At 40.8% G+C, this 23,865-nt stretch overlaps 1 protein-coding gene across 4 annotated transcripts in view; it reads left to right on the top strand.

The window, feature by feature from the left end:
* Positions 1 to 23,865, top strand: part of amot (angiomotin) — a 78,995-nt gene that overhangs the window by 9,663 nt on the left and 45,467 nt on the right. For 2 of the 4 annotated variants that reach the window (XM_044222425.1, XM_044222423.1), the window contains exon 2: positions 21,906 to 22,168. The exons of 1 other annotated variant lie outside the window; for it this stretch is intronic. In XM_044222425.1, coding sequence (XP_044078360.1) covers positions 22,132 to 22,168 — 37 coding nt within the window. In that variant the 5' untranslated portion in view covers positions 21,906 to 22,131. Of the gene's footprint in view, positions 1 to 7,013; positions 7,280 to 21,905; positions 22,169 to 23,865 lie in introns of those variants that run through there. One more of the 4 variants, XM_044222424.1, reaches the window with a different exon arrangement.

The following is a 23,865-nucleotide window of genomic DNA, read 5'->3' as shown; positions in this document are numbered from 1 at the left end:
GCACTATCATCAGGTCAAAATTTCAATTTGTCCAATACTTTGGTTTATAACAAATTCCCTGCAAAACCAGTGACATCTCCATTACCTTCAACTGTACTTTGCATTTAATGCTAATTAGCAAGTGTTAGCATGTTAACACACTAAACTAAGAAGGTGAACATGGTTAACATTATACCTGCTAAACATCAGCATGTTAGTGTTTTAATTATGAGCAAGTACAGCCTCACAGAGCTGCTAAAATGGCTGCAGACTCTTAGGCCCATTGCTCTGCCAATACATATGTGTGCCCACAAACCTCCGCATTATTTTAAAAAGATTGCATCTACCTTAATTTTTTTAACACATATATTGATTTTCCATGTTTAACAGACTTATTCTACCAATATTGTAGACACACCTGACCCCTTTACCCTCCCCCACTACAACAACATTACATTAATAATAACAAAATTATAACGACAGTACGCCCCCCTACCCCAAGAAGACAACAAGAACAACATAGACAGAGTACAATAGGTTTTGCATTAAAGGAATACAGACAAGAATAAGTAAGTAATAAAAATAACAACACCAACAACAGCAAAACAAGAGAAAACAAAATACATTTTAAATAAATAAATAAATACAGAGTCTCTGCTTCTCAACATGGCTCCCCACCACCCCAAACATTTAATGATCTGCTCTTATGCATTATTCCTTAGGGTTATCCTCCAGATCCATTAGATTACCAACATCACCATATTTAAGATAGGAAATAAAGGGATTCCATACTTCTTCAAAAGCATTGTGGTTACCTTTGACAATAAATTTTATCTTTTCCACTGACATTTGTTGTCTCTCTCAACCATCTGCCTATCCTTGGTTTACTAATATGCTTCCATTGTAAGGCAATGAGACATTTTGCTTCTAGAATACTGTTGGGATTTACAATGGTTAAGGGGGGGCACCCTCTTGTGTAGGTGCAATAAAGAGAGAAATTATAGCCAATTAATTGATTGAGTCTCATAAAATACATTAAACTATCAATTTGGAACTCAGATTCGTAATTAAATTAATAACTATAACCAGAATTACCACCAATAGCTAGTAGGTTGAAGGATTTGGAGTTCAACATAGAAGAGGTTGGCAAATTACTCCCTCTTGTGCAGCATTAAAGAAGCCAGCATAATTATACACAAGCATTTATTTAACAGATAAAGCAAAAACACACTATGAAGACTAACTCTAAATACACTAGACAACAGAACAAAGGGTGTGTGTGTGTGTGTGTGTGTGTGTATGCCTCTGTATGTCTCGCGTGCACGAGCATGAACCCACGTGGTCAGAAACAAAGGAACATTTAAAGCGGGAGCATTAAAGTTCTCTCCGCCGGGTGTGGCTGTCTTTAAGGGCCAAACTAGAGGTGTGTGTGTGTGGTCTGTTTAGGATAATGGTGCCAAGTTAAAAGGAGTTAGTTAGCATGCAAAGACTCTGTCTGTGTGGAGCATAACATAAACTAACATCAACTTAGCGTGTGGCTACCAAATTAACCTAACACGTCACAACAACAAAACCCCAGAAAAACACATCAGTAACGTTTCATGTACGAAAGTTAAACAGTCCTTTGCTTAGCTATAAACACTGTTACTCTATGCTATGCCCAGTTGTTACATTACCCGTTCGTGGGAGAGAGAGGTGGCTTTGGTATTGCTGTTAGCTGGCGGGCAGTCTGTTGTTGACGAGCCAAGCAGGGAAGAATTGTGGTTCCACTGTGGAAGCGTCTTTTGCTGTGCAGTGTCCGCTTGTAGAGATCGGAGGAAGCCGGTCACTCTGCCTGTGGTTGTCCTTACAGCGTTAACCACTCTGCATTAACTTGCTTCGAGCTCCTGTTAGCATGTAAAGTTAGCTGGCAGGCTTTGTGTGTGGCAGCTCTTTGCGTTAAACTTTGTTGCAGAAATCTTACACAGGTTGCTGCGGTAAGAGAGGGTTCGGTTCTGCTGCGTGTTTCTGCTCCGAGCAGATTACACGACAGAAGCCAGGAGGAGAGAGTTCAGGTGGGTGTCTGCTGGTGAGCAGGCCACAGTGACTGCAGTGAAGGATTCCAGGAGAAAGAGAGAGAACAAATGATCTCTAACCTTTTTATTGACCTGATGACATCCAGGTCACAGGTCAGACTGGCCAATGCTGCGTTCAGTGGCTTTCAGGATTGTGGGACAAAAGAGAATGCAGTCTCCTTGACAAAAGTTCAGTTAACAAATCACTCAAATGTATGAATTCATCTGTGAGTCCCAACAAATACACATCTACAATATAAATTTGTATTCCTTTTGTTTCAAAAGTATATTGTAAGGGTAACTGCAATATAAACGTCTTTGGTTTGAGAGGAAGCTTAACATTGAGGATTTTGTCTATTTTATGGTTCACCTCTTTCCAGAATTCCACTATCTCCCTATACTCCCATACACAGTGAAACAATGTCCTTCTCAGTTTGTTACATTTAGTATCAGAAATTGAATCGTTATTGAATTGGTGTACTTTAGCTGGAGTGATGTCAGTGCACATCAGCCAGTTATAATTTAGCAATTTCAACCATGTATTGACTGTTTGCTGCTGAGCGTCCCTACATGCCTCCTTCCAGTCATTTGTTGAAATATTTTTATTTAGATCCTCTCTCCAAGCCTATAGCGTAGACTCTGAGGAGGAAGTGTTTTCTAGGGATATCATATTTGATTACTAGTTCCTCAAAGGACATAATATTATAAAGAGAATGGTCTAGACCTGCTCTATAGTGTAAGTGTAATGCAATAACTTCTGTTATGAATTGGTGCCACAGTATATAAATAAAATTGAATTGAATTGAAAGTTTACCATTCATGTATAGATCTTCTATTTTTCTAACCCCCTTATCAGCCAATATTTTAAACCTTGCATTATATCTCCCTGGTTTGAAGTCTACTTCGCCCCAAACAGGACTGTAACGGGATAGGGTGCAAGATATGCACTGGTATCTCTAAACCTCATGCCATACATGAATCATGTTCAAAACTATAGGATTAGAGGTGGATTTCCTTAGATCTCAAGTGTTGAGGAGTACATATATATGTTTAAAGGGAGGCTTGATATAGTGGCATAAGATTGTGCATCAATCCACGATGGTTGGTCTTGCGTGTATAAGTATAACATGATAGTTTGTAACAGGACAGCCCAGAAATACCATTGTAGATTTGGACATTTAAGTCCTCCTCTATCGTATGGTAAGTATAGTAATGAGAGGCGGATTCTGGCACATCGGTTTTTCCAGATGAAGTTGGTAAAGAGTTTAAGCCTATGAAACAATGGCTTGGAGATAGTAAAGGGATATTCTGAAATTTGGGCAGTATATTCATTTTCAAAACATTAACTTTACCAATTAAGGATATAGGTAAAGAGGACCAGCGTTCAGTTAGATTGGAAACATTTTCCTGGATAGGGTGATAGTTTGCAGCAGGAACACCAGCTGTCTTGGTTGACAACGCCATTTTGGGGGATCACAGAGCAGCCTTAAATCAGCATATGTTAACATTACTGCAGCATGGTCAGAAATGACTATACTATGGTTTTTACAGTCTTCAATAATAATTGTGCAGAGATTAAGAAATAAACAATACCGGGAGTAAGTCTGATATGTGCCAGAGTAGCATGAAATGATGTATACATTTTCTAACATTTGCATGTGTATTATCTATACCTGATGAGCGATCTCTGACCGGATTCAGAGTGCAATTTATATTGCCAGCTATAATGTAATGTCCAGGGAGGTTTGAGATATTTAGAAATAAGTTGTTGTATAATGTAGTATCGTCATCATTAGGTCAGACTGTATATATTTATAACATTTATTCCGTATATATTTATTAAATTTATTCTTTCATAAAGGAGGGTTACCTGAACTGTGATCTATCTACCAGCTTGATCTTCAGACACACTCTGAACCTGATTGATTTATGTAATTATTGATGTAATGGCATAATGTATTGATTTATTTAAGTATTTCTGATTCTGATTCGGAATTAATATCATTGCCTGTCTTGCATGTGTTGTGTAGGGGGCAGCTATCACCTGCCCCTGTCATCTTTTTCTAACCCCTGACACACCCCTAGTCATCAAATGGTTTCTTGTAGGAAAACAATTTTTTGCATGTAACTGTTTAATCCTGCTAATCCTCTACAATTTCATGTCAGAATGGTCACCTTCATCAGAATGGGGATGAGTACCACTGCACGGTAGGCGTTTAGACTAGACACTGCAGAATTTTTAGATACAGGGACGATGGTGGTCTTGCAGCACTCTCCAGTGACAGTGATATGTTGAAAATGTCAGTAATAACATCGACTAGCTGGTTGGCACACGGTCTTAGTACACGGCCATGAATGTTGTCAGGCCCAGCAGCTTTACTCATATTCAGGGGCAACTCATATGGGCCCCCAGGGTAGCGGCTCCATGCAGATGTTTCAGGCTGTGCCCATGGGGCCTGGCCACCAGAAGCTCACGGGCGAGCTCCCCTCCCAGCTCTGATTCCAAGAAGGGGCCCCGGTTTCCCTGTTCCAGGCAAGGTGCTGCAGCTCTTTTTGCCTTGCTCATGTGGGCAACGATGGAGAAACCTAGAGGGGGCTGATTGAGAGGAATGGCCTACGCAATCTGAACCTGAGTGGTGCTTTGTTATTGGACTACTGTGCTAGTCATGGATTGGCCATAACAAACACCATGTTCGAACATAGCTACAAAGCTCTTAATGATCTGACACCATCGTATCTTAAAGATCTCATAATACCATATTATCTGAAAGCACAATGCAAATACCACCTAGAATTTTTTAAAATAGTAATAATGTAATTGTAGTGGTAATATTAATAAATTAATAATAATAGGAATGACAGCTATAGGAAAAATAATGTCAGTATTAGTAAGAGTATTAAAGCCAATAACAACAACTGTAGTAGCAGTTGTCGAGCAGGAACACTGGGGCAGCAAGTAGCCCACAACCACACTCAAGGGCCTACTAAAGGGTTGGAGTGTCACTTTAAGGGCAGAGATAGCCTGCAGGCAAAAGTTATAGAAAGGTTGCTGGTTTAAATCTACAGTTGGGGTGAATTCCCTCCGCAGTGACCATCAGTGTGGCCTTTAAGGAGCTAAGTCGAAACTGCTCAGTGAAAAAGTAAAAAACTGAGGTAGTACTGGGCAGCACCCAGGGGCTGAATGCGAAGCAGGGCGATTTCCTTAAAGAGAAAGTAGAAAGTAACTGAACTTTCCCTGGGTAAAAATGTTTTTATTGTCCAAGCACCATTATTAGCTAAATATGTGGCAAAACAAGATCTTCATTCTTCCCAAATTTCGGCAGCTTTCTTGTTGAACCTGATTTCTGTCTCTTATAATGGTCAGTTAAAATACCTGAGGTTGTGTTCCTATTTATGTCATTACACCGCCCAGCTTGAGTCGTGTCTATGTTTCTACTTGCTTCTGTCACTTTATATGTCAGTAACTTTGCACTCATCTTAATGTCAGGTTTCGTTCTGCATCCTGAAAACATTCCTACTTAACATTACAGTAGGTATTCTTTCTTAGTTGATTAGATATTTTGCACTTGTTGAGCAAATAGCATTTCACCAGATCCCCAGACAGCCATTAAAGGACATTTTGATCGAACCACAATTCAGCATTCCTGATTATTATGTGTATATTTCAGTATCTTGTTGAAGTTGTCTACACCATGATTAATATAATAATGTCTGTTCAAGATGTGGTTTGTTGCAATAAAGAACAGTTTGCATTCTGATTTCAGCATGTTAGCATATTAACCTATTTACATTTGAGATATTTAGCTGCTGCTCTTATATTATATATAATGAGGTTCACTTCTAATATCACAAACAGTACAAGCACTGAAAATATTCCTATGACTCTGGACTGATAATGTAAGACAGAATTAGGCGGAAGGGATATTTTTTTAATTTAAGCAAGTAATGGGGCATATTGCTAATGCAAACTCAACAAAAGTTCACATAATTAAGTTGAACTATAAATAGATTTTGACATTATGTCCATTATAACCCGACTGATGCTGGAGTTGTGAGGCCGATACAACAAAGAACTTTAGGCAGCTGGAAAGAAATAAAAACACCATACAGGAGCTCTGCAGTTTAGCAGTTCGGCTTTGGTTTGTGAAAATAAAGAAGAAAAAGACCCAGAGATGCAATGTTAAAATGAAGAGCTGCTTTTTACAGTTTGGGCAACTTCCAACATGAAATGAAGCTGAGCTAGAGCTATTCTTTTCTGTCCCTGTCCTACTCACATACAGAGAGACACTGTATGTTACATGAATAAGACAAGATGACCATGATGGTGTGTCTGCCCTCAAGCCAAGGCATAATAAAGTTTTGAATCAAGTCAAATTTGCACAGCTTGAACATGAAACAACTCACTTTTTTATCAACCATGCAAGAGGGGATGTCAATCAATATCCAAGCCTGAAAAAAAATCCTTACATTAACACTGCAGTGCATCCTCTACAGCTTTGACTACTGTATGTGTCCAGATGACCGTATATGCAGGAGCTGCAGGTCATGTGACTGTCTATCCCATGTTTTCCTGTCATGTCTGAATCAGTTTTCTGTGTCATCATGTAAAGATTTGGTCACTGTCTCAATAATGTGTCTAGACACTACTGTTGACTCAAATCTTTTTGGTCTCTTCATGCCTCCTGCGTGTTAAGCACACAAAGTCATGCTACTTTTTTTTTGTTGAACTGGACTGTGTTTCTTTGTTTTGGGCACATGATGTCTCCTGAAATGAAAAAATAGCAAGGAGAGTAAGTCCTTTGCAGTGTAAAATAGCTGAGGGGAAAGTCATATTCTGCCTCAATTGTATCTTTTTATAATCACTGAAAAGAAGAAGAAAAACATTACCCATCAGTCCACCCTGCTGTTGTTAAAATCACAAGCAGTGAAAGGGGAACAGTCTCGAGTATTTATCTCGTTGACGGTTGGCAGAGTAAAGGCTGGTAAAGCAGTTACACTAGTGCACAGGTATGAAGGAGTGGCTCAGTGCTGAATGGTCGCCAGATCCACCTGTCTCTACCTCCCAGCCCCACCTGTCGGAGTGAGGGAACGGGAGGGGGGGGGGTGCCACCGCCGTAAACCTGCACAAAGTAGATGTTAGTAAAACAGAGACACTCAGTGAAACAGACAAACATTGGATTACCTCCTAGTACCTCAGGGGTTGATTTTAGGTGAAGAAACAGCAATTTTCTGAGGAAGCCACACAGGTAGGAGCATTTTTAAAAGTTAGGGTGGAAGGCATCATTTAGTTGGGGGTTATCTAAGGTGTTCATGGCAAAAAAATGAAAAAGCCCTTCATCCAGTGGTTTGGTCTGTGAAGAGGAGATTACAACACTCACTATATTTCAACCTCAGCTTTCATCAAAGTCAAAGACACCTTTGAACTTAATTCAAGAGTTCATAGTTTCTCTGGGTCATTGGGTTATTTACTCTCACATTCCTCCTTTCTCTTTTGTATAAATTGAATCTTTTTCAGATGCAGTAGGCAATATGTTTTCAGCAAGTGTCTGGTAAAGGACTAAAATGAAAATCTAAAAAGTTTGAACAGAAACAATAACAACCAAACAATAAGCAAAGTGAGTTATGACCAAAGAATGTGGCAGTATGGAAAGTCATGTGTAAACTTGCAGCTAAAGACCGACAGATAATCTCACCTGTCTTTGGTTTTAGATTTTAGATTCTGAATACATTGCATGCTAGTTAAGTGTTTGTCAGAGTTTAGAGTTACAGAATACAGCCTTCATGCCTACCAAAGTCCACCCTTGAGAAGTATAGGTTGTTAAAACAGCACAGGGGGCTGTGTTAGTGGGGGCGTGTTGTTAAAGGTACCAGTGAGACATTAAATACGATCCAGGAAGTCCAGTTTGAGTGAAAGATTAATGTGTTAAAAAGCTTATGAGATGCCTAAACACTGCACGGTAGTAGAGATGTCCTGAGCTGATCTAAAGGATCTGTGTTGGGGTTGATCCAGGAATATTTTAGTGCATCAATAAAAGCTGATCTCTACATTACTGTAATCTACCATGTTTTGTCCACCTCAGCCTGCTATTGCAGTGCAGCTCTCATTACCACAGCTCTCATTAACACTCCCATTCTCCCAGTTAAACTTTCATTCATATGATATCAATAATTTAAGATGACCAACTAAGTTGATCAAGATGATCAAAAAATAGTTTTGAACCAGGGCTTTCAGTATTTCAGTCAAGTAGGACCTAGCTTGTGAAAAATAAGGAGAGCCAAATTTAGTACACTACAGCTCTTATTTAAACATGCCGGATAACCTAATATTTAATCAACATTTAGGTAAAAAGAAATATTGGATCTGACTCGAAATCGGCAGATAACCAATGTTAAAGAACTTGGATCGTGAACTTGATCGGACATCCTACACAACTGGTTGTAATACTCAGACAGGATTTTAAAACTCTAGAAATTTAACCTCGAAACATCACAGATGCAACCATTTTATTTGGCTACAATCGTAGTAGAAATATAGCGTTCATGTTAGAAAAAAATCGACCAGGAATGTGCATGAATGTGATTGATCAACACAGAGCCTTGTCAGATTACGTTGAGCCAGGTTCAACTTTTTTGCTGGACAACCCTGCGTTGTTTTGCTGGAGCCCCCCTGCACTGGCTCCATTAAAATGAATGAGAGGGCTGCGTTTTTTCACACTGGGCTCAAGTCTGTTTGAACATGGCTTTAGAGTGGTACTACCAGTAGAAAAGCTGTGGGCTATTTTACAATAAATTAAATGCTTCTTCCAAGAACCCATCCCAAAATCATGCCACAGCCATAGGGTAAAGGGGAGTCATGCTAAGTTATACATCTCCTAAATCAGAATACTTTTTAATTTACATTATATGAGTATGAAACCTTACTTAAGAGTGTTTGTGTTTAATAATTATGTACCTGTTTAAATCCGGTTTAAGAATTTTTTGCAGTTGCTGAGTAACCTTGAGCATACAAAGATTAAAAAGCATTTAGTCCAGGGTATAAAAGAGTGCATGAAGCCTGAAAAGGTTCACAACACAGGAAGGTTGAGAGAGGATCTTGGAAACTGAGGTAAAGGCTGCAGAACACTTTAATTCTGATAACCAGTGTCCACAGAACCAGACATGTTACTTGAGAATAAGAGCACTTGATTTGATGTATCAGTACAGGCACTCGTATCACACCTGATTATGTGTGAATACTTGGGGAAGCCAAAAAAATATGATTACAAGCAGTGCACAATTAAGTCCTGTGTAGGTTATAACACGCAGTAAGTCTGATGAGGTTCTAAACATCTGGTAGCCTGCAGAGAGCACTAAACCCGGAAAATGCCAAAGAATAACTGGAAATTTTCTAGAACATTGTAAACATCTTTGTTATCCAGTACTGATTAAAATATATTAAAATGGTTTTCATTGAGTTTGCGGCCACAATCTTTGTGTTTTCCCCATCTAATTTCCAAAAACAGCAGCTCATCACACAGTCAGTTCCTGGTAAATGGACTGTACTTATATAGCGCCTTTCTGACTACTCAAAGCGCTATAACTACATATCACACTCACACACCGAGGGAACAGCTCTGGGGTTCAGTGTCTTGCCCAAGAACATGTGGGCTGGGGGAAGCTGGGACGAACTGGGTTAGAACCGGTGACCTTCCGATTGGTGGACAACCCGCTCTACCACTAAGCCACAGTTGTCCCTTGGTACTGACCTCCAGAGCTCAAAGGTGCAGTAGGAGCATAGGAGCTCAGAGCGGCGCAGGTGGAGGTGGCGATGGTGATGATATGGATGTTAATATTGAGATAAAGGTAGGCTGAGTAGAAGACAATGTTTTCAATACTTGACACAGTTAACCATGTAACTGCTGAAGCTGATTGTTTGATCACTGCAGAAAGAAAAAATCAATACTGTTTTAGCCCCCTTTAGATCACAGGAAGCCTGGTGAGGTGCTACAGTGTCTTGTTTTTTCTTGTTCCCACGTGCTCTGGTTGTGTGACAGGAAGTGAAGTTAGGTTTTAGCCATCTTGACAAATGATGACAGCATTATTTCAAACAGCAGAGAGCCTGGCTGCCGTGTTCCAAACAAACTTGGTGTGCAGAAGGACTGTTATTATTTATTGACTAGGTAATAAACTGTATGTGTGTGTGAGTGGCAGCTGTGGATGGCCGCCCACCATTGAGTCTAGTTCTGTCCAAGGTTTCTGCCTTTTAATGGAAGTTTTGCCTTGCCATTGTCGCCAAGTGCTTGCTCATGGTGGGATTTGTTAGGTCTCTGTAAATAATATTATAAAGATTATGGTCTAGACCTGCTCTATAGGAAAAGTGCAATGAGATAACTTCTGTTATGAATTGGTGCTATATAAATACAATTGAATTGAATTAAATTGAGTGTGTGTGTATATATAGAGAGAGAGACAGACATGGGCTGTGTGGGCTTCAAGAGTTTGTAGACACTGTAGGATACTACGGTAGGATACAAAATCACCATGAATCAGGGTCAGTCATATCAAATAGCAGATTAGTCACACAAAACCTTACTTTAGTCATCAAGGTAGAGTCATCTCTAGGTGTGATCGAGGTGATTGGCCTGTGTATAGAGATACCACAAGGGAACTATCACTCAGGTATGATAGCAAAGTTAAGTTTATGAATATAAGACAGAAAAGGGTCCCATATCTTGGTAAACTTGAAAAACCTCTAATTGTGCACCTCAATTTCTCCAGTTGTATATACTGTAGAAAATATTTTGACCCACATGGCATGAGAGGGGGTTATGGGAGGCTTCCATTTAATTACAATCAAGCGCCTTGCAAGCAGAGTGAGAAAAGCAAGCAAAGGAGCAACTCCAATTATTGCTGTGAGAGCAACTGAGAGTGTTTTAAAAATTCCTTTCCAATAGTTTTTAAGAGATTTGCACAACCAAAAAATATGTGACATTTGCCTGAGACTGATTACGTCTGTTGCAGTTTGGGTTAATGCTGCCATAAATTTTGGCTGGGCTAGATTTGGTTAAGTAGATGCAGTGCACAGCTTTAGATTGGCCCAGTCTGCCACAGATAGGTGAGGTATGGACATGCTCCAGTTCACCGTCCCATAACTTGTTGAGAAATTGTTTTCCCACACACTTTTAACATCTTCCAAGGAACTCAAGGACATATGAATCAGAATCAGAAATACATTATTGATCCCCAAGGGGAAAGTCTTTCGTTACAGCTGCTCAATCACGTCAGTGCACACGGGAATAGAAGTACTAATAGAATAGAATACACATACATATAATACACTATAATACAGCTAAGATAAATTAAGTACACAAGTGGATATAATGTATAAAAGCTAAAATAAGTGTAACAACCAAGTGGATTTAGAGGTTGATAAGTATGTACGGTATAATTCAATGTAATAATATAAGTAATAAGTAATAGTGCAATAATGAGTACTGTCAAGTGTAGCAGATTAACCAGATTATTAGATGGTGGATATTGCACAGCAGTAATAGAAGTATGAATAAATATCAATAAATAGGGAATATTAAACTGAAAGGAGTATATTGCACAGCAGTATTAAACAGAGAATATTGCACAATTATTTCAAGTATTGCAATGATGTTAATGGTCCAATGTCCAGTTTAATGACATTTAATTAGGGTCATATAGACTTAGAGGAAGGAGTTAAAGAGTGTGATAGCCACAGGCAGGAATGACTTCCTGTGGTGCTTTTTGGGGGGGATGAGTCTTCCGCTGAAGGTACTCCTTGTTTGACCAGCACGTCATGGAATGGGTGGGAGACACTGTCCAAGATGGCATGTAGTTTGGCCAGCATCCTCCTCTATGACACCACCGACAGAGAGTCCAGCTCCACCCCCACAATGTCACTGGCCTTACGGATCCTTTTGTTGAGTCTGTTAGCGTCCACTGCCCTCAGCCTGCTGCCCCAGCATGCAACAGCATACTGGCCACCGCAGACTCATAAAACATCCTCAGCATTGTCCGGCAGATGTTGAAGGACCTCAGCCTCCTCAGAAAATAGAGGCGGCTCTGTCCCTTCCTGTAAAAAGCATGAGTGTTCTTAGCCCAGTCCAGATTATTTTCCATGTGTACTCCCAGGTACTTGTGGGAGTCAATACATCCGTATATAATTGACATTCTACTTTTTAGGGATGGGGTGTGGTGTCCAAAAAGTATGTCAATCAATGTATCTTCGGGGAGAGAGGGGAATTGGGGATAATAGGAGTGAGAAAAGCTCCTGAGAGAGAATTTATGTGACAATAGTTGGAAAGATGAAAATGTATTGTTGATGTATAAATCTCTAAAATTGCTATTGCCAAGGCTCGACCATATAGAGAAAATACAAGTGTATACAAGTTAACAGATGAGCGAATTTGGCCTGAAAAATATTTTCAAAATTAATGGTCACCTGGATCCTTAGATATGTGAAGCTGTGGTAGATGATTTTAAATGGAAAGCTATGTAATGTATATTCCCTGGCAGATTCCCTGAATTCAGGGGCATTAGCTCACATTTGTCGAAAGCACAGCTCACAACCTGACATCCTACCAAAGCTGTTAAGGACTGCAAGGGCAGCAGACAGGGACAGAGAAATCTGAGATGTACTAAAGCAGGTTGTTGGCCTATAAGGAAAGTTTTTGTTCTTTACCATATCTACTTATGCCTCTAATACATCAATTCGAATGTAGAGCTATCACAAGGATTTCCATAGCAATAGTAAATAACAGAGAGCTCAGTGGACATTGCCGCCGTGTTGACCGGTGTAGAGGGAAGTAATCTGACTGGGTTTGAATAAAATTGGCATCAACATCAAGTTTCCCCAAGGTATAGAAAAGGTATCCCCACCACTCTACCCGGTTGAATGCTTTTTTGGTGTCCAAAGAAATTAGAGCCTTGGAAACACGGAAGCTAGAGGGATTGTAAATGCCGTTAAACAGTAATCTTTAATAAAAAATGAATGCCTATTTCTCATAAATCCAGTCTGATCAGAGGAGATAATAGATGGGAGAACTGACTCTAATAGCATAGCTAAAAGTTTGGCTAACAGCATACAATCAGGTGTATAAAAAGGTGTACAAGTTAATTTCAGTGGGGTCAATCTCTACACCTGAAGATTTTTGGGGATTTGATGGGATGATGATATCTATCTATTTGAAGTCTTCACAATCAACAATCTCCACAAACATCAGAACACTAACAGCCCAACCTGACAAATGGCAGTTGTTGTTGCATTGTCTTTACATGATATTGCTGCAGCCCCCGACATGGAGTTAACATTTTTGACGAGGTGCATGTCAGCTACAGTGGGTACAACGCCTAAATGCATGAGTATAAATCTGGCTTTACACACAGGCAGAAATGTAGGTTTACATTCTCACACACACACACACACACACACAGTGGGTGTCAGCATGGTATAGCATGACAAACAGATGTACAGACAAGTGAATGTTTAGACCTTGGTTGCTCAGTAAACTGTTTATATAAAAGGGATTATGGAGACAGGGGTGTTTGGGGGAGGAGGAGGTGCAGAGGGGGGAGTAATACATCTGGAAGTGATTATTTTTGTTTTCAGAAGAGGAGGTGGATTATCTTTGTTGTCATACTGATTGTCTTACTCCTACTGTCTTCTGTCCTGTTAGGATGCTTACATGTCACCCAAAATTCCACATGTGTGGTTTAATGTGGTCTAATGTTGTGATATGTGGGCTTGTGTTTTATGTGTTTTGATTCCTGTAAACTTTTTGTGTGACTAAAAGGTTCCACTGATGCAGTTTTTCATGTCACTGAATATTTTGTGCTACGTTTCATTTCTGTGAAGTATATTTACATTTTATTGTAATAAATCAGGGATATTCAGTGTTTTTTCAAGTACTGTGTTCTCTCAGGACTGGAAAGCCTCTTTAACAGCATAAACTCAATGGAAATCAAACAAATAGAATACTAAGATGAGCAGTTGTTTACAGTAGGGTGACGCATTCCACTTGTTCACTGGCAAACTGACAACTGCCAAATACAATATCAAATAGTCAAAATCAAAAGTTAAAAATGTTAAAAAAAATATGATTCAGTTGTTCTTCAGTTGTTGTTATGTATGTGTATATGTAGGTTATGTGTTTGCATGTGCAAGTTTAGTCAGCAGGATGAGTCTGTTTAATGTTGAGACAGGACAAAATTGGTTCCACAAAATTTTACACCTGATGCTGCTCTTGGTTGGTGCAGACCCAAGACATCTAAAGGTCAAAAGCTGTGTTGGTGTTGGTGCCACCTCGACCGTTCAGCTGTGACATTGTTTCTCACAGCACATGGGATGAGTCTGGTGTGGGTGCGTCTGTCACTGCTGTCCAAGGGCAAACCAGAGCTCCACACCATGGTGTGTGTGCCACCTACAGAGGACCTACAGCTGCTGAACAAAGGGTCTGGTAGCAGCGGCCCCCAGGAGCCCCTGCACAGAGACCACTTTAAAAACAAGATTAAACGCAGAAAGAATAGACCCAAGTGGGCGACTGTGGCTTAGTGGTAGAGTGCGTCGTCCACTAATCGGAAGGTTGGCAGTTTGATCCCAGCTTCCCCCTTGGTCAAGACATTGAGAGATTAGTTAGTTTCTGAGCAGTTAGCATCTGCCATCAGTGTGTGAATGAGAGTCAGAAGACTAGAAAGGCTATACAAGTACAAGTTACTTAGCAGAAATGCTTAGTCTCATAAAAACATGAAAATGGATTTTACAATATTTCAAATGGATTGTGATGAAAGCAACACATTTTTGTTCTTCTTGAAAAGTTTCTTAAAGGTTGAAATTGTGAAAGGAAAAGGTTTTCCCTGTACAGTGACCATATGTAAGAGGTTCATGTAAGTACCAGCAACATTCATGAACCCTTTAAAATGGAAGACGTATTTCAAGGAACCTTCTTGGGTTACCGTCACAGAGATACTTTTTCATGATGAGTATTAATGATTATTATGAATGTGGTCACAGTGTAACAAGTATGGAAATCAAAAACATGGAGATGGTATGAGAAAAAGCAGAAGCGGGAAAGAGAAATGGTTAAAAAAGAGAAAGAGGCAATCACCAAGAGATGTTGTGAACATCTGATTTGTGCCCAATTGCAATGGTGACGGTGGCACATGCAGATGCTGCGGCGAGTAGCTCCTTCAAACTTCACCACATTTTTGTTTTAATTTGTTATTTTTTCACCTTTATCACCGAAGCACGTATTATCTATGGAAGCACGTATTATCTATGACAGAAATACACTCATCAACGTCGGAAAACGAAGCTCAGGGGTTGGATTAAGTGCAGCGGACCTTGAGACGATCACTGCCCACGACATCTTCTGACCACCCAGCCAGACCAGCTGGACCAAACATCACTGCAAGTATTACGTTCACCCCAGGAAGAAGTGGAAGAGAGCCGGGATAAGAGCTAAGCTAACCCAGCTTAGACCTAAGGCTATACCACTATCCAGCCTACTTCTGGCTAATGTCCAGTCGCAGGAAAATAAAATGGAATTAAATAAGACTCTGGCTTTACCACAACATCCCGGATCAAGTTATTGCACTTGACGGGTGGACCGTGTTCCACGCCCACAGAAGGCACAGACTCTGGTAAGACAAGGGGAGGGCTCTGTGTTTAATTCAAAATTGTTCAGCTCAATTAAATTTTATTTATATAGCGCCAATTCATAACAGAAGTTATCTCAATGCACTTTTCCTATACAGCAAGTCTAGGCCGTATTCTTTATAATATTATTTACAGAGACCCAACAATTCCCATCAAGAGCAAGCACTTGGCGACAGTGGCAAGGAAAAACTTCCCTTTAAGAGGCAGAAACCTTGGACAGAACCAGGACCTCTGTGTGGGTGGCCATCTTCCTCGGCCGGTTGGGTTGAGAGAGAGAGAGAGAGAGAGAGAGAGAGAGAGAGAGAGAGAGAGAGAGAAATTTGAGTTGCCAGGTAACCAAGAGAGAAGAAGCAACAAAACACGAGCTTCTACTTCAGCAAATAACTTTAGATCAAGTTCAGTGGTTTTATATTAAATTAAACTTAAAGAATTTGGGAATAATGTCGGCAAGTTTCAGGTAAATCTGAGAAACCAGTAAACAAAACTGTGGAAGATGCTAATTAGCGAGCAAGCTAACTGGTAACAGCACCAACTGTCAGATGTCAGCTACCAACTGCCATGGAATCTCAGACTCAGACCAGGACAAAACTACTAAAAAGGACAGCTAAAGGAGGAGGAAATCAACAACAAAGATAAGAAATGGAAATCAACAAGAATAAGGATTACCTACAGAACACTCCTGAGGGGTAGGGACATTTTCATTCAAAGAAAAACTGTATTTCTAGAACATCCATGTAAAACCATAGCTAAACAGTTGGCTCTGTATATAAAGAAAGTGGAGAACAGCAGTATTTTCAGTTGGAAAAATGAAAAATGGACACAAAACAACTACAACCAGATGGATGGAGTCTAGATAGTCTGGTGATCCACTACCCATGACCAGTGAAGCAGGGAGGAAGAAATACAGAAGCGAGCTTCCCAGAGACCACCCTGAGACACTCAGAGCAGACTTTAAAAGGCAGTGACAGAGCAGTAATAACAGTCCTGCTGTTCTTCACGGAGCACCCAGAAGCTTGGTGTTCTACTCGCCAATATGATGACCTTAAAATGATTGGCAACAAATCTATCCGACAGCTATATGCAGATACTGTACCAAAATTCAACATCAATTCATACAACACAGGCACAGTGATGGTTAAATGGTCTCAGACGAAACTGGGAGAGTTTGAAAGAGACTTCAGCAGACTGAAAACTCTTGTTGATGAGAAAAAGGCCTCTGTGCCTTTACCAACAGCACCTACATCTCCTTCAGACTCAAACACAGGCTTTTAGCTACCACAGTTACAGTTCAACTGCCCAGCGTTCAGCTCCCAGCACTACTGCTCCAACCTCCAATGTCCACACAGCCTCCAGCATTCCTCCACTAGCCTGCTTCAACAGTCCTCACACACCCAGGACACCAGTGTCAGTGCAGCGCATTCAGGAGTGTCTCTCCCTCCTAGAAGTGGAGATAATAGAATCCAAAGAGAACAAGCTGTCTGACACAAAGTCTGACACAATTCAGTAGCTAAAAGATGAAATGAAACTGTTTTAAAGAAGAAACCAATACTGTTGGACAGTTGAGAGAAAATACGAATGAGCTTCAAATGAAACTCAGACATGAACTATGTCAGATGAGAAAGGAGATACACAGAGAGACACACTTCTTGTCAATCTGGAGGAGAAGCTGCTTAGGATGGAAGCAACAGAGCAGCACCCTCAGAGTCAGACTAGAGACACATGCTCACAGACTGACCCCAACTACCAGGCAACGCCACAGTGCAGTCTCCCCAGTCCTCCACAGTCTGGCCCCAACATCCAGGCAGCACCACAGGCCAGACGACCCAGCCCTCCACAGACTGGCCCCAGCAGCCAAGCAGCACCACAGCCCAGTTTCCCCAGGCCTCCACAGACTGGCTCCAGCAGCCAGGCAGCACCACAGGCCAGACGAACCAGCCCTCCACAGACTGGCCCCAGCAGCCAGGCAGCACCACAGGCCAGACGACCCAGCCCTCCACAGACTGGCCCCAGCAGCCAAGCAGCACCACAGCCCAGTTTCCCCAGGCCTCCACAGACTGGCCCCAGCAGCCAAGCAGCACCACAGGCCAGACGACCCAGTCCTCCACAGGACAACACTGCATCCCCAGCCATAGATGCGGCCCCTTGCCCAGCCAGAGTAGAGCCAATCACAGAGGAACACCGACCACAGAGGAACAGAGAATGGAACATTCAGGGTCTGTGCTCTTCAGTCCAAAAGCCCAAGAGCACAGACCCAGAATTCATGTCTAGTATTAAAAGTCAAGATATTGTCATATTATTAGAAACATGGTGTTGAGACGACACAATCATCTCAACGTGGTTTAAAGAGGACTTATCATGTCATCTAAAAATAATTTAAAAAGCAAAAACATAGATCTGGCTTAAGTTAAACAAAAATATTACCAAATGTGATAATGATCTGTACATGTGTGCGGCCTACACTCCCCCCTTTAGTCGCACTATTACGAAGCAAACTTTTTTGTTAATCTTCTCAAAGAAATCCGACATTACCAGGCCCAGGGTAATGTCCTGTTGGTGGGAGATTTAAATGCCAGAGCAGGAAGTAAGCCTGATATAGTGGATCCTCCTGGCAACAGCCACATCTTTGGACAGTCCTCTCTACACCTCACTCCCACCACTAGCCACAGACACAATTAAGACCACATTGTGGGCAAGAGCTTGTACATCTCTGTCGCTCCTTAGGTCTGTATATGCTTAATGGCAGGATGAAAGGGAACTCTTTAGGGTTGTTCAGCTCTTGGGACTAGTGTCATCAACTATGCCATCACTGATTTGGACCCCTTCCTCATCAGTAAATTCACTGTCAGACCACAGACCCCACTATCCAATCACTGCCAGATAAATGTATATCTAAAACAACCCTATAAATTACATAAACTAAATAATCAATATAAACACACTCCTAATGGTGAAGTTGACTTCACCTGAAATAACTGATCTAATTAACACATTCCTCTTTGTACAGTTTCAGCCAAACCAATTAAACAGGTCTGTGACAAAAATAAATAATATTTATCATAAATCAGCCTGTAAAGCAGGTCTTACTAAGCTCTGCATCTAAACAGAGACTGAAAAGGGAAGATGGTAAATGGTAAATGGACTGTACTTTTATAGCTATTCCGTGAAAGTGATGTGTTTGTCTCACGCACACGCCAGCCCGGTGCCAGAGTTCAATTGTCTTGAACTTTTTTCTACGCAACGCACACTGTCGTGCAGTGCAAATGAATGGACGAGAGACTGATCTTTGCTGTTTGTGAGTTCCCTGAAATATATAACTGTTATCGGGACATAAACAGGAGGACTTTTGCATGGCAGAACATCAGCACAAGACTGTATGTATCAGATAACGTTACATGTAATTTTAACTTAAGCTAGGCTATAAAGAAAATACAGTTGTACCGGTAGGTTACCACGCATAGAGTGCCTAGCGTTTACTCGCGGAGTGCTTGACTGCCTGTCAATTCTAATGAAGAGCGCTGTGCGACCCCGCGCGGATCCAAGTGAGTACGCAGGCGGATTATCACTCACCGTGTTAAAAAAAGACCTTAAGGCATGCTTGAAGTTTAACTAACTGATTGGTTTCATCTGACTTGATTGATAGATATAACTGGGTATCATCCGCATAAGAATGAAAGATTATGGAGTGTTTCCTAATAATATTGCCTAAAGGAAGCATATATAAGATGAATAGAACTGGTCCAAGCACAGAACCTTGCGAACTTCTGTTACTAACGTGGGCATGCATGGAGGATTTATCATTAACATGTACAAACTGTGATCGATCTGATAGATAGGATTTAAACCAGCTTAGTGCGGCTCCTTTAATGTCTATTACATGTTCCAGTCTCTGTAATAGGATGTGATGGTCAATGGTGTCGAATGCAGCACTAAGATCTAACAAGACAAGTACAGAGACAAGTCCATTGTCTGATGCAATTAAAAGGTCATTTGTAATTTTCAACAGTACTGTCTCTGTGCTATGATGCACTCTAAATCCTGACTGAAAATCCTCAAATAAACTGTTGTTATTTAGAAAGTCACACAATTGATTGGTGACTGCTTTGTCAAGGATCTTAGAGAAAAAGGGAAGGTTAGATATAGTTCTATAGTTGTCTGAAACCCCTGGATCAAGAGTGGGCTTTTTAAGAAGTGGTTTAATTACAGCTACTTTAAAGGACTGTGGTACATAGCCTGTTAATAAAGACAGATTGATCACATCTAGTAAAGAAGTGCTAACTAAGGGTAAAACTTCTTTAAGCAATTATTTTGATATAACCCCCAAACCTGCAAATTAAAGCAAACATTGTGAAAATTTTAAAGGAACTGGCGTTCCACCAATATGGAAGAATCTTGTTTAGTCTGGCAATATAGTCTTAAACCATGGGCTTATGAATAGGGCTATGCTTCCTTCGGACAGTCACCCAGCCTCCATGGTTTGGTGACGGCTAACATGAGCTACCTCTGGTCGGTCTGTACGGCTACTGGGGGATGGCTAACTACAGCAGCTAATGACTGAGTTCTCATGGTGCAGAACCGCGTTTCCAATTCACTAAGCCTTGCCTCCAGCACCATAAATAAACTACATTTATTACATGTACCATTATCACTAAAGGAGGCAGAGGAATAGCTAAACATTTGACACACCGAGCAGGAGAGAGCAAGAGAGTGAGAAGGAGAGAGAGAAGCCATCGCTAGCTGCTAAGCTAAAGAACGTTAGCTAGCAAAACTCAATGTTTATACAAAAATTTCTGGCAGCTACGTAGCTGAAAGCAGATTAAGCTACAGCAGCTCTACAGGACTGTTTTGAATGCACAGACTGGCAGATGTTCAGAGATGCCGCCACCTAGGTGAACCACATCAGTCTTGTGGAATATGTATCATCAGTGACATCTTACATCAGCAAATGTGTTGATGATGTGGTGATCACAAAGACAATAAAATCATTCCCCAACCAGAAAACCTGGATGAAGGGAGAGGTGAGGGCCCTATCCAGAGCCAAAAAAGCTGCCTTTCAATCAGGTGACAAGGAAGCTTACAGGACTGTCAGGGCGAGACTGAAAGCTGGCATCAAGGAGGCAAAGTGGAGACATCAGGAGAGACTGTAGAGAGACCTTAACACCAACAACACCAAATCACACATCACATGTGGCAGGTGATCCAGTCATCACAGGCTGCAAAAGGTACAAGGTAGATTTCTTCATCATTTTATAACACAGGGTTGTGAAACAAGATTTGAGTTGCAGTTACCTTTATGCTACTCACAGAAAACAGATGTTAAATACAAAAAATGATATACAGTAGATAATGAATAATAAAAAGTTATAGAGTTTAAACTATTTTACATGGTGTAGGCCTGAGGATGAATTAAGGAGTCTCACAGCCTGAGGGAAGAAGCTGCTCTGGAGTCTGGTCGTACAGCAGCGGATAATTCTGTGTCTTGCAAGACGGCAGCAAGGTCAACAGGCTGTGGCAGGGGTGGGTACTGTCTTTTTGTATCCTCTGGGCTGCGCAGACACCTCACCTCACCGATATTACTGATGCTTGGTACGTGGGTACCAATGATCCTCTGAGCGATTTTAATCACCCTCTGCAGAGCCCTCCGGTTCTGGGCCATGCACATCCCATGCCAGTTTGTGATGTTTCTAGTCAGGATGCTTTCTATTGCTTCTCTATAAAAGTTAACAAGCACTTGGCATGAGAATTTTGTCTTCTTAAATTTCCTTAACCAGGTTGGAGATGTAAGACATCCATGACAGGTTCTATGTGATGCTGATTCCCAGGAACCTAAAACTATTCATCTGTTCCACCTCAGCTCCACTGATGTAGACAGGGGTGTGTGTCGTTGCCTCCTTTTTCCTTTGTCACACACATACTCACATGTAAAAAGCAGATAAGAAATCTGCTTACCTGTGTATATATAGCCAAGAAAGCGTTCTCCAGGAGAAATCTATCTGGGGAAAGCAGGTTTCTATAATCCCGTGCCCCAATTACAGAAACAGGTTTCTCGTCTTTATGACGTTTAAGAAATCAGCTTACTGGAGAAAGCTGACTGTAACCTTGTTACTTAAGTGCATGTAAATGCACTGAATGAATGAGGCAAAAGTTGTTTTATCACCCATTTCTTTGTTCTATGTGGCAGTAAAAATTAAACTCACTTATTTCCTCTGCAGGGTGTTTGGGTCTCAGCCCCAACCTGCGCCTCTACATTTTAGAGTGCCTTGAAGACCTGCTGAGCCTGTAGGAAGGCCAGAGCCAGGAGTTGAACCACCAACTTAAACCTGATCACCTCCACCCACAACATCATCAGCCTCACCTTCTCCTTACTCTCACCAAGTCCCACCCAGGCTTCCTGGTGGGCCTACTGCAGCATCGCAATATGATCAACTGTTGCCACTGATGCCCCTGGGAGAGCGCAGTGAGAGCAGCCATACAGGTAGGTATGAGAGGGAGAAGACTCATGAGATTTGGGAAAGTAAGTTGCTTAAGGGAAACAGACAAGGAGGAGTACAGGCATGAAGGAAAGAGGGGAGTAAGAGGTAGATATTTGAGGGCAGTAGAAAGGAAGAGGGGAGGTAGTCAAGAAGACTGAAGGACAGGAGAGAGGAGGGGAGAAGACAGGAAGGGCAGAGTAGGTGTTAGGACAAGTCATATGGTAGAATAAATGTGAAAATCTGTGCAAATGGATTGCTAAACAAAGGGAACAGAATAACAAGTTTAGCAGTCTGTGCGCACCAATTGATAAACAGTGCAGACAGATTACTAATCTGTGCACACAGTTTAAGTAAGGCTTTCAGAACACACTTCTGGCTTTCAGAATAAAAATGGGTAATTATAATTCTGTAAATAAAGTGTGTAAAAGTATGTAAATATACATATATACATCTTAAATTGTCCTACCATCTAAATGAAAGCACTAGTCAAAACAATTGTGAATGTACAATGTCATATGCCATACCTGATAAAAACAAGTGAATCGCAGCATGTTAGCCATTGTCCTTTTATCAGTTTTTATATGTGTGGGTCCCCGTTTTGCTTGTCTCGTGACAAGCACGAAGACACATACGGACATGTGTGAAGACACATGCATACGCATGTGCATGCGGGTGATGCTATACACAGTCTGCCAATGGTTTCACACTATTCCACTGATCAACGGGTGGAGGTTATGTGACAAGAAACCGAACAATGCGCCAACAAAGGCAAAAAAGAAGAAGACTGCAAGGTAGTAAACATGGATGTAAAAAATGCAGGATTTAGAATACTTCAAAAATTGGCTTTGCAAATGTTTTATGGGCACCTTTACTAATCAAGACTTTTCACAGTGTCTGATTTATATACCCTGTTCTGATTGGCTCATGGTCATTCTGTGATGTGCAGCGAGAGGATAGATATTCTAGTAATCTAGTTGTTTGACACCAATGATTAATTTATGCTTTCATTCAGTGGGTATAAATAATATAAAAAATGACATCATCTTAACAGTATACTATCTAACCTCCCATCCCTTTTTATTCTGAAGGTCAGAGGTGCATATTAGAAGTCTTATCGTTGACATGAACGCAATGCGACTATGCACTCCCCCAAAGACTTTTTCCCCTTCTTCTTTTCATGGTTTGAGTCCCTTTGCCCATTTTCCCCCCCTTCCATACATTATGACCTCTGGTAGGCTCCATAGTATTTAAAAATACAATGCATAATTTTCACCTATTGTGTCAGTCTTTGTGCTAAGATAGGCTAGACACATCCCAAAACAGTTTCTGTATTGGATGCATAGAGACTGAACTGGTATTAATCTTGTCTGACTCTGGGTAAGTTTTTTTTCCCAAAATGTCAGACTTTACCTTCAACATTCTAGATTCTCTAAGCTGATTAAATAGAGGAAATAACTATTCAATTCAATTCAACTTTATTTATATAGCGCCAATTCATAACAGAAGTTATCTCATTGCACTTTTCCTATAGAGCAGGTCTAGACTGTATTCTTTATAATATTAACTACAAAGAATCAAATGTATACAAAAGTTTTAACTAAGTCACTGCCTCCCACAACTCTCTTTATATCAATTGTTTTTGCTCTTTTCTTTTTATGTTTTCGGGTTGTCCATCCATCCAATTCTCATGAACGTGATA

The sequence above is a fragment of the Siniperca chuatsi genome, linkage group LG14 (genome assembly GCF_020085105.1).
Source record: "Siniperca chuatsi isolate FFG_IHB_CAS linkage group LG14, ASM2008510v1, whole genome shotgun sequence".
NCBI lineage: Eukaryota > Metazoa > Chordata > Actinopteri > Centrarchiformes > Sinipercidae > Siniperca > Siniperca chuatsi.
Note: the sequence above shows the minus strand (reverse complement) of the source record. Positions and strands in the feature narration are given on the sequence as shown.